Below are 12,224 nucleotides of genomic sequence, written 5' to 3' on the forward strand. Positions count from 1 at the left end.
AGAACTGTTGGTGTTGTCTTTCATATTAGTGTATCTTTGGTTTTATTTTGGGGTTTGGGTTATGTATAACTTTGCTCTTACAACAGTGACCAACATAGAAGCATTACAATAAAAAATGGGGAAATTTTTAAATAAAAAAAAATTAGAAAAAAAAATCTGGTCTCAGACACTCTCTAGCTGGGTGTCCTTTAGCAAGTCACTTAATTCCCATCGCCTAACCCTTACCACTCTTCTACCTTGAAACCAGTACTTAGTATCCATTCTAAGACAGAAGGTAAGGGTTTAAAGAAAAGAAAAAAAGAAAAAAAAATAGAATGTGTCTTCTCAAGCCCAGTCTACTCCACCCATTTTCCACTTTACAATGCTTCCTCTCCTCTCTTACGCTTTTAGTAGTAACAGTAAAAATTTAAACCTTGTTACTTTATAATAGCTTTCTAGAAGAGGGAAGGGTAGGAATAAAGGAGCAAATTTTGGCAACATAAAACTAAAAAATATCAATTAAAATTTATTTTAATATCCAAAATATCCTCAATGGGTATCTCAAAAAAAAAAAAACACTAGACAGAGTAGTGTTCAGAGTGGACTAGTTTTCTGCATATTAATGCATGTTACAGGGCCGCTTCTTTGTTAACAAAGACTACAAAGATTATATGCAGAAAAGCTTAGTCTTCTCCTGGTGCCAAATTTAGTATGTTTCTGTTCAGAAATGATCTGGGGGATTGATTTGAAGTAAAATGATTTCATTGTGTTCTGATACTCTGACTTTTTCATTTTTGCATTTTCGTGGTGGAATAAGGTGGCAATTTAGCATTCTTATTTAGAGTCATATCTGAATTTCATAGGAAAGTACTGGAATTCAGCAGTATTTTAATGTAATATTCATTATATATAAAGTGCTAGCAGAATTGCAGCTAGGAGGCTCTTGGAATCTGGATTTGTCAGTTTGGGTGTGATATGAAAATTTGAGGGTTTGAAACAATGTTACAAGTTTATTTGGTTAAAAAAAGTGACTAGAATTCAGAAGGGAAACACTGTATTAAGTTTCCATGTGGATTTGTGTCTTTTCCACCTTTGACAATTGCAAAGTAGCATAAAGAGTCTTATTAGAGAACTGGTCTGGACTTTGGCTACCTAGAGGAATTTAAGCTTGTCTTCTATATTTCCATTTCAACTAAGTTTCTCAGGTGAGTTTAGGTAAACATATAGTGTATCCTTCTGTTTTGGAAACTAAAATTCCTCCTAAAAAGTCACTTGATGTCTCATGGTTTCTAAGAAACCAAGTTCCATCTGGGGGGGAAGGGATCACTCACACACAGCTTTGCACACAGTGTCTAAGCTTTATTTGCATTGTGTCAAGTCTTCATCAGACACAAGTAAAATCTTTCCCACCACCTCCATCTAGTTCACTTTACCACCCTCACAGAGAGGAGGTCTGGAAAGGTCTGTGAATATCAGTAAAATCAGCAATTTAATGTTCCCTTTCTTCCTGGCCTTTCCCAGTCTCTGGAAAAACCTTCTGGTTCAGACCCATAAATTACACTGACTAATTATGATGAGACTCTCCTGAATGTGAAAACTAAGAAAACCGCCCTACCAATACTAGTAAAGCATTGTGGAAAGCCACTTTGTGACCCCCACAAGTCACTTGTGCCCAGTGTCTATAAGTGGGCTATAAATACCTATAATGAGAGAAGCAAGATCATGGAATCTTGAATAGCTCAAGAATCACAAGCTTATACATTTAGACTCAGAAGGGAACTTAAAGGACTTAGAACATTTCATGGATGAGGAAACAAGCTCAGAGAAATCAAGCTCATTGTCTGGGGTCTTCATAAAGCCAGTGTCACAGTCTGGATTTGAACCCAGGTCTTTCTGATCTGAGTCGTGTGCACCATTAGTGCCCAAGTATTTCTCATGCATACACAGTATGACTTATCTAAGTGAGAAAAAGCCAACAACCCTCATCCTCCACTGAATTTGGATAAATTTTCTTGGAAGAAATAGGACAACTTTCACATTTAAGGTTCCAAAAATATAGATCTGCTTGAGAAAACTGTCTTTTCATAAGACAGAATCATGAAAAAGTAGAAGTCAAAGTTTTAGTTACAATCATAGAATTTTAAGTTATAAAAATCTTGAATATCATCTCATCCAGCCTCATTTTAAAGAAGAGAAATTGAGGTTCAGTAGGGCTGTGTAATTTGCTCAGAGTCACACCTGCTAGCTGGAACTTTATCCCCAAGACCTCCTGGTACCCATTTTATGCTTCATCACACTATCTCCTCCTGTAATTCACTGGGCAAGTCCTGAACAGGATTTGTGCTGTCAGAGAACAGCCATTTATTGAATTTTAAAAGCAGCAAATAGGATGAATTGTTTCTCTGGTTAGAAAATGTGCATTCACCCTTTCTCTCTACCTCCACCTCTTTTGCTAAGAAAGCTTCATTTGGACAGAGGAATTTAAGGTTGGGGAGTATAGGTAGAGGATGTTTCTTTAGGTTCTGAGCAGGCTCAACATAAGAATTAAAAGATAAGCTGAATTTAGAGAACAGGTTTGGAATGTCTTTGCAGCTCCAAGGCTTTTGTGTGCAAAGATGCTTACCTATTTGTAGGTATAATGTATTTACGACTTGGTTAGTGATTAGAAACTGAAAAGAACTTTGGGGATGAAAAGATTCCATTTAAGTGAAACAGCATATTTAAAAAGTACATTTCTGTGAATACCATGCCAAGGTTTCAGTGCTTTATTGTTTAAGTAAAGAGTGCTATAACTAACTGTAAGCCTAAATAAAACCCAGGTTCTTGTCCCAGTTTAGTTCCAAGTTCTCTGTGACTCCTGCCCTCTTTCTGCCTTACTGGATACCCAAGACTTTGAGTAAAACAGATTTTCTTCCTCTCCCTCCCTTCTTCAGATCCCCATTACCTTTGGAGTCTGTCTTCCTCCTTTCCCCTTCCTCATCTCTTTCCCCAGATGAAAACCTCACTCTTCAGACTAAAATGTATATTATGCTAAATATTTACATTTTAAGTAATGAAACTCTGTAGCTGGAATTTTATCATTTGCCAGCTCTTTTGAAGGAACTATTATAGAAGACTGGAGGCCTTCCTTTCATCCTTGAAATCTCACCTCCTCTGACTTTATAATGTATGCCCTGGTTGTAAACTTAAATTAGAATTGTTTTTTAAAGTATTGATGATGTCTTTGTTTAAACATCACATTCGTCTCCAACAGTACCCCACTCCCATCTTTCAGTTTATCAGGCCTTTCTTTTAACAGAGTTTAAAAAGGAAAAAGAGAAATCATTTCACAAAACCTACTGGCACATGCATGATGCCCAACACCCTCTGAAGTAGTCTACCATGGTAGTCCTCATCTTCATAGAGGGTCCAGAAATGCATTGTTTCAACTCTTCTCAGTTTTGGTTATTAAAATTATATAGTAGTCATTTCGTTTTCTTATTGCCATTTACATTGTTGTAGCTATTAGCATTTTTTTTTAGACCCTTACCTTCTAACTTAGAATTAAAACTGTATTGGTTCCAAGGCAGAAGAGTGGTAAGGGCTAGGCAATGGGGGTCAAGTGACTTGCCCAGGGTTACACAGCTGGGAAGTGTCTGAGGTCAAATTTGAACCCAGGACTCCCCATCTCTAGTCCCAGCTCTATCCACTGAGCCACCTAGCTGCCCCCAGCATATTATTTTCTTGGTTCTGTTTACTTCATGCTGGATCAGTCCATATATACTTTCCCTTGTTTTTCAGAATTCTACATATTTATTGATTTTTTTTCAGAGCAATAATCCATTACATTGTATAGGCTTGTTTGGCTGTTCTTCACTTAACCCTAACTTCTTTCCAATTTCTTTACCGCCACAAAAATGCTGCAGGGAGTATTTGATATATGTGGTGCTTTTCTTTCTGTCTTTGACCACCATGGAGTACATGACATCTGGTAGATAAAGGGACATAAACATTTTTGTCATTTTTAAATTAAAACATTTATGTGCTACACAAGAAGAATGGTTGATGATTTCAGAGTAGGCTATAGGGCAGAGTTAATAAAAGACATTTGTATGCTCCAGGCAAGACTGGGAAATTGCAGCCTGTGTCTATAGTCTCTTCTCTTACCCATCCCCCCCTCCCCGTTATAACCTATAGGAGTCTTGACTTAGGACATAAATATTTGTGGGCTATTAGAAAGTGGCATTTTTACATGCTTGTTTGTTAATATTAGCTTACTGTCATTCTTAGCCAAAGCAAATGAAAATCCTTAAATTAAAGTAGGATTTTTTCTGACGTGAAAAAGAAAAGGTTTTTAATATTTAAAAATCACTTGTGCCAACTGCTTAGCTTCTATAACTCTATAGCCCTGTGTTCTTTCTAGATTGAAGGATTTCATTTGAGAAAGTTCATTGGGCTTTCTGTTCTGGGATAGCCCAAGATGACTGGTGTTAATTGTGCAGATAGCTGCTGTTTTCCATGTTGTTGCTTGATGCTTTTAACTCCTTCCTGTTGAAGTAGCTCTCTTCAAGATACTCCTTATCTGCTATCTTATCTCTGTCAGAGGAAAAGTGGAAAAATCCTTTTGTTTTGAGACCTTGGGGTGAATCAACACTGTTAGATACCCGAGAGGCTTGAAGAGTTGAAGAGCTTACCTTACCCTCTTGTTCTCAGTTGCCAGGAATGCCTGTACCACCCAGTTCCCCTCCTTGTATAACTCTCTTTGGGATGAGCAGTATAAAAAAAAATCATTATAATAATGTTTCTTTGCCTATTGATTTACTGACTATATCACATTTATCTAGGAGGTTATTTGGGGGAAATGACTTATTTTTTCCACCCACCAAGGGTCCTGTGAGATAGATAAAGTAATTCACTGAAATGAAAGGTGGATCCAAGCTGTACTATGTTGACAGTGTGACTCTACTGAGTATGACTCAGGTGGTGATCCTCAGTTAAACATTTTCAGATTAAAATGCACAGACTTGTCCTATGCTGTAGCTTCAGCAGTGTGGGTTGGTCACTGATCTCAGCTGCTCTTCTCTCCTCCCTTGCCTTTTGGAATAGAAAAAAACAGAATTTGTTTTCCTAGGATTCCATAGAAATGAACAGAAGTGTCCCTCCAAAAGCAAATGAAACTGGAGTACATCTCAGCCCAGCCTGGGATATTGTATTGCTCCATTTGGTTTTCGAGAGTTAATATTCCGATTCTGGCTTTGTGCCAAACTGTCCCACTTTCTCTAGCAACTTGGAATGTACTAAATTGATGACTTCAACCTGCATAGGCAGTCACTGACTTATGTCCCTTACATATGAATCATGTCCCTAAAGCAGCTTTCCTAGTTAAATGAACTCCCTTCTCCTGCTCATTCTTGCTTCTTGGGATAGCCCTTATTTCCCTCAAACCCTGCCAGGTTCATTAGTAGCAGCCCTACTAAAAGGGAGGAGGTAAAGAGAGGAAATCCTTAAGACTGTTCCTCTCAACTTTCTGGGCCCCAACTTCCCTAGCATTTTTCCTCATCCTCTACATGCCTTTTATGATTCTCCCCCAGTTGCCCTAAGGACATTTGTTTTAACTATCTTATATTTATTCTGCATATGCTTATTTTTACATCTTGTCATTGTTCCCCTCCTCACTGGCCCCCATAGACCATAAGCCCTTTAAGAGTAGGAATTTCATTTCCCCCTCACCTAGCATGTAGTCGGTGTTCAATAAGTGCTTATTGATTAATTGTTTCAGTTTCCCTTAGAAAGCAAAAGCCAAAAAAAAAAATCATGTATTCACTGGGCCAAGAAGAATAAAGACTTTTGTCAGAAACAACAGGTGGTAGCAGGAACAAGAAAGCAGATAAGCAATCAAACCTTGGGGTACTCTCATTTTTTTTTAAACCCTTACCTTCCATCTTAGAATCAATTCTGGGTATTGGTTCTAGAGCAGAAAAGTGCTAAGGGATAGGCAATGGGGGTTAAGTGACTTGCCCAGGGTCACACAGCTAGGAAGTGTGAGGCCAGATTTTAACCTAGGACCTCCCATCTTTGGGCCTGGCTCTCAATCCACTGAGTCACCTAACTGATTTCCCCTTCCCCCCCCACAATTTTTTAAGGTCATTAGAGAACTAGTATTCTTATGGGTACTTTATTACCAAGACCTCAGTTGCTTCATGGCTTTTTTTGTTTTGTTTTGTTTTGTTTTCCTTTCCTGCTGGACTCTTGCCCATGGCAAGCCAGCCTCAGGGACTTAAAACCATTCAAGTTCCCACTTCCATTTCTGGATTGATAGGGAAATTCCTGGTGGGACCCTAAATGGGCTTTCTGGGTTCATTTTCCTATAGAAACATTATTTGATATGATAGTTTACATTTTGCAGTCTCTTAGGACAATCTCTAGGTTAGTTTTTGTATACTGGCCAGAAAAACATCTTAAGCACCTTGAACAATATTGTTTCCATGAGAAAATGAATCCTAATAAAAATATTTAAAACAAATTTTTCTGATAAAGGTCTAATTTATCAAATAGTCAAAATAGTCAAAATAATCAAATTTATCAAAAGTCAATTTTATAAGAATACAAGTCATTCACCAATTGACAATTGATCAAAGGATATGAATAAGTAGTTTTCAGATGAAATCAAAGTTATCAATAATCATATGGAAAAATGTTCTTAATCATGCTTGTTTAGAGAAATGCAAATTAAAAGAATGCTGAGAGACCACCTCATACCTATCAAGATTGGTCAATATGACAGTAAAGGAAAGTGAAAAATACTGGAGGAGTTGTAGCAAAATTCGGACACTAATGCATTATTGGTAGAGTTGTGAACTGATCCAGCTATTCTGGAGGGCAATTTGGAACTATGCCCAAAAGGCTATAAAACTGCTTATTACTCTTTGATTCTGTAATAACACTACTAGATATGTAACCCAAGAAATCATAAAAAAAAAAGGTGAAAAGACCTACTTGTACAAAAATATTTATAGCAACTCTTTTTGTGTTGGCAAAGAATTGGAAATTGGAAGGGGGGCATCAATTAGGGAATGGCAGGACAAATTGTGGTATATGATGATGATGGCATATTATTGTACCACAAGAAATGATAAGCAGGGTGATTTCAGAAAAAGCTGGAAAGAACTACATAAACTGATGCAGAGCAAAATAAGCAGAAGCAGGACAGCAATATTGTGGAATGATCAACGGTGAAAGACTTAGCTACTCTCAGCAATACAATAATCCTGGACAATTCTGAATTACTTATGACAAAGAATGCTCTCCACTCCCAGAGAAAGAACTATTGCAGTCAGAATGCAGAGCAATGCATACTATTTTCACATTAATTTATGTTTTTATTTGGGGGTCTTGGTTTTATATGAATATTCTCTTACAACAGTGACCCATGTGGAAGTGTGTTTTAAATGATAATGCATGTATAACATGGATCAAATTTTGCTTACTATTTCTGGGATGGGGGAAGGAAGAAAGAGGGAGACTTGATCTTATTTCTTAAGTTTTTTTATTAAAACCCTTACCTTCCATCTTGAAATCAATACTGTGTATTGGTTCCAAGGCAGAAGAGTGGTAAGGGCTAGGCAATGGGGGTCAAGTGACTTGCCCAGGGTCACTCAGCTGGGAAGTGTCTAAGGCCCAATTTGAACCTAGGACCTCCCATCTGTAGACCTGGCTCTCAATCCACTGAGCTACCTAGCTGCCCCCAACAAAATATCTTTTAACAAAAAAACAGAGTAAGAAAACACATCCCAAATCATAAATAACCAATCTAAAAACAAATTGTTGGAACCCACACTTTTTCCAAGTTTGAGGGCTACATGTATCCAACAGAAATATGTTGGAAAATCATCTTTCCACTACTTATTGTTCCCATTACCATTATTTTCTCCTGTCCCTCCCTACCCCCTTCTCAAAAGTCATTCAGGGCAGTTGTACAAAAGCCAGCTCAGAAGAGTTCTGATCCTGGGGATCTTTTCAGGAAAGAAGCTTTGTGTGTTTCTTTGGTGGTGTCGTACTAAATCATCTGGCCAGGTGCAGTGAGTCATAGTTGTTTAGAAGGCAAGGTGGGACAGTGGAGCTCATAGTAGGTTAGCCTTTTATTTCTTGGTCTAATTTCAAAGGCTGAACAAATCACAAATAAAAATGGATTCAACCTCTCCAAACTTTAAAAGTATAATTAAACTACATAGATAGCACAGATCATTAAAATCGCTCTACCCTTTCTAAATATTTGCTCTTTGTAGTAAGCTACCAAAACAACATTGCATTCTGATGTAAAAATGTTTGTACCTTGATAAATGCAGCTTCTTTCTTCCTGGGAAAAGTTGTACATCTTTCCCCTTTTCAATTTTGTGAGATATTGAGAAGGAAATCTGGAACATTCAGATTAGGCAAGGGATGTTCTTTTGTGTAAAAATATTAAAATCACTTTAAGGGTTATATGGTAGTTCCTCTAAACTTTAAATTGTTCTAGAAATAGTATGAGAGACCCCTTTTTACAATCTAGTGAAACCCGTGGACCCCTTCTCCAAATGTTTTTAAATGAATAAAGTATAAAGTATATAAAATTAAGAAGGAAATCAACTATATTGAAATAGTTATTAAAAAAAAATGTTTAAGCTGAGCAGCTTCAGTTCCCTGGCTAAGGAAAACCTGTTAATATAAATCACTGGAAGAACCAAATGTTTGAAAATGGCTAAGCAAGTCATATGAGGTTGAAATAAATTGGCTTTATGAAAAGCATCGACTGTTCTTAGTTTAATTTTTAAGGGCAAGTGGTTTAGTAATTATAAATTATTTGAAAAGAACCATATTGCTCAGTTTTACATTTGTATCCAGTTTTTTTTTCCTCCTAAGCAGCCACTTCATGTGAAGCTGAGTCTTTTCTTTGGTGAGAGTAGTTGTGTAGGCTGCACCGTACCCAGCTGACATCCTACATGATTCTGAACAAACTTCATGGGGGGGGGGGGGGGCGGTCAATGAATGCATCCAAGAGGGCTTGGAAATACTGAAATGTAGGTGTCGTTTTTAGAATTGGTCAGCTGTTGGACTTACCCCTTCAGTAACCATCAAAACATGAAGTATGCAGTGAGGATCTCTTCCCAGGCTGCATGGAATACTAAATCACTACTGAATAACTTTCTGAAGGAGGGCGATGACTTGTGCTACTTCATTAAGGCATGTAATAAATTACCTTCCAGCTCAGTGTCAGTCTTTTAACTCTCTGCTTTTGTCCACAGGTTAAAGTATTGCACAATCAGCTAGTCCTTTTCCACAATGCCATCACAGCTTACTTTGCTGGGAATCAGAAGCAGCTTGAACAGACACTCAAACAGTTCCACATCAAATTGAAAACTCCTGGAGTGGATGCCCCATCCTGGCTTGAAGAACAGTAATCAGGACCTGGAAGAAAAAGACCCATTGTGATCTGAGAACCTAATAAGCATTAAAAAGGGGAGGGGAGGAGAGAGGACCCTTATATTGATTCTTGCACAAAGAGCTTTAATTTTTCCCTTTTAATACTTTAACAGTTGAACTGTTCAATTTGAGGGGAAGGTGGGTGTGGCTTTACTGTAAACATAATTTCTATAATCCAAACATAGCTTTTCTTTTGGAGAACTTCTTTTGTATTGTGAGGGTTGTTGGCTATTTCTGTAGTTTGGAAACATCTAAAAGAGCTTTGCACTGACAAGATAGAAATTTGTGGTTTCTGGTCCTCAGGATGGGCCAGTTATGATTTTTCCAAAGGGAGGTTTACATGATTTGTATCAACATCTAATATTTTATATATGAATATATTAAACATCTTTAAAAGATTCTTTTCCATGTGTTATTTTAAAGAATAGAGTAATACTATTTTATAGAATAAAATTATAGGGCATTTATGCAGCATCCAAGCAGAGAAAGTAGCTGTAAGTGATGGCTAATTGACAGATCCCTCCTTTAAGGATGGAGCTGCACCACTAGAAGTTTGTTTTAAAATTTTTGAACAAACAAGAATCACCCAAAGCTCCAAGATCACACTTATATTACATGAGACTTTGATTGGGTGGTTCTCATTAGAGATTTCATTTTTTATAAAATGAAAGCTGCTTGAAGAGACCACCCTCTTGCCATTTGGTTGATCTTGGGCATTTTGATAAGTAAACTTTGGAATACAAGTTCTTGGGCATTTCTAGTCTAAAAATCTGTGATAGAAAATTTTTAGGCAGTGTTGTCCTTTCAATAAAGTAGATTCCCAAACAGATTTCACTGTAATAATGCCATACTAGCCTTAAATCACAGAGAAGTGCCTTCTTAGATACAATAACTCTCTTTGAACCAGTGTACATACTCTATAGTGCAGCCCCTTCCAAATAATGTTTGCTGTGTCTGTCTCTAGCAGAATGGGGCACTGTAGAAAAGCTGAAATACTTTGTTCTTGCTAAACCAAGTTTAAAGTTTATGGAAAAATCACTTTTTAACATTTTATTCCTTTGGAGGAATAATAAAGTGGAAAGGCCTTTTTTTTTCCTTTTTTGATGGGAGAGTGGGGTGGTGCAGTTTGGGTTGTAGGAGGAAGAAAGGCAACAGTAATAAGTAAAACCAGTAATCTTTTAGTTACTGGGCAGTGTTGACTTCATGTGAGTGACATCTTGTTTTTCTTCATCCATAGTGTAATCCTTATTAAATGTAAATCCTCTGTTAAATTTTTTATCATAGACATTATAAATTAATATTATTTTGAGAGGTATCTCTTGCAGATGTCCATTTATTGTGTGTTGAAATGAAGTACTCAAAAATTGCCGTTATTTACAACCATGTCAACTTTATGATTTGTTATATGTGTTCAACTTCAGCCTTTTAGCTGAAAGACATTTTGAATTATTATGTCTGTTTTCGATGCCTAACACGATGTAACGTGATTGTAAATCATAAACCTATTTTAAAATCATTCCTTACTGCATATTTGTATTCTGTCAGAGCCTTGGTTTATTCTTCTGGCACAATTTCTTCTTGTGATAATAGTTCATTTATATCTCCCAGAATGTGCCTCCATTGTGAATTTTATATTCTTATTAAAGATGTCTACTGTGCTACCTCGTTTCTCGGCTCTTGCTGGTTTAGGCTATGGATACCCTTAGAAGCAATACCATCAGCTTACAATAACTTATTTGTATGTGATGTTTAATAGAAAAATTCTGCCACCTTAAAATTTCTCTCTCTTCTTTGACTAATTGTTTTCTCTCATTTGGACTGAATCTCATTTGGGAAGTGAACATCTTTAGACAGCAGGAACATGTTAGCATAGTGAAGATTGCCTTAGTTAGCAGAGTAAACTATTTCATGAGTTTACTTTCTTTAATATAGTTATTGATGTTTTTGTGAATGAAATATACAAATTATAATAGCTAACACTGATACAGTGCTTCCTATGTGCAAGACACTGGGCCTAAGCACTTAACGATTACTATCTCTTTTGATTCTCACAACAACCCTAAGAAGTAGGTGCTATTATTATCTCCATTTTATAGAGGAGAGGCTAAGACAAAAAGGTTAAGGGACTTACCTAGAGTCACGTAGCTAGTAGATATCTAAGGGCAGATTTGAACTTGTGGCTTCCTGACTCCAGTCCAGGTGCTCTGACCACTTAGATGGCAACAAAATGAAGGGGGGATCTACATGAAGCAGTTTCATGGTTAGTATTTAACCAAAAAAAGTAAATTGACTCAGGGAAAGAATCTTTTGGACAGAAATAGGAAAAAATGTTAGCCTATAAGTCTCCCCTTAAAATTTAAATTATCCATGAAAAATATACAGGTTTTTCTGGTCTAGAATGAAGAATGTACAGAGAAGAAAAACTAGGACCTAAAAAAAAATACTATGTTTGCAGAATTTAGAAACCAAGATTTCCAAGACTTGTGACACAACTGTGATTGTGTTTCAGAAACTTGCCTACAATATTACATCTCTCGCTAAGGAAAGTCAAATATGTGACTCAAATGAGTAAGATCCCCTTGGGTTCTTTGCTTTATGGTCCTCTAAGCCCATCAAAACAAAAGTATGGATTCTCTAATTACACTTAAAACATATCACAAAGGGAAAAGCCTTTCGTTCTAGTGTGCATGAAATCTATCTCATGCCACCATTCACTTGGAACTATTTGTCTTCCATCCATGGCTTTAAGATGACCTCTTACTGCCCTTGAACATCTGCCGTTCCCATTCAGCACTTTAGATCTTAAA

The 12,224-nt window shown here is 36.9% G+C and overlaps 1 protein-coding gene across 7 annotated transcripts in view; it reads left to right on the plus strand.

The window, feature by feature from the left end:
* ARFIP1 (ADP ribosylation factor interacting protein 1) overlaps nt 1–11,078 on the plus strand; it is a 174,040-nt gene extending 162,962 nt beyond the window's left edge. For all 7 annotated transcript variants that reach the window (XM_056802774.1, XM_016423169.2, XM_007496231.3 and 4 more), the window contains one exon: nt 9,240–11,078. In XM_056802774.1, coding sequence (XP_056658752.1) covers nt 9,240–9,395 — 156 coding nt within the window. In that variant the 3' untranslated portion in view covers nt 9,396–11,078. The remainder of the gene's footprint in view (nt 1–9,239) is intronic.
* Nucleotides 11,079–12,224: the final 1,146 nt, after the last annotated feature.

Source organism: Monodelphis domestica, chromosome 6 (assembly GCF_027887165.1).
Source record: "Monodelphis domestica isolate mMonDom1 chromosome 6, mMonDom1.pri, whole genome shotgun sequence".
Classification (NCBI taxonomy): Eukaryota; Metazoa; Chordata; class Mammalia; order Didelphimorphia; family Didelphidae; genus Monodelphis; species Monodelphis domestica.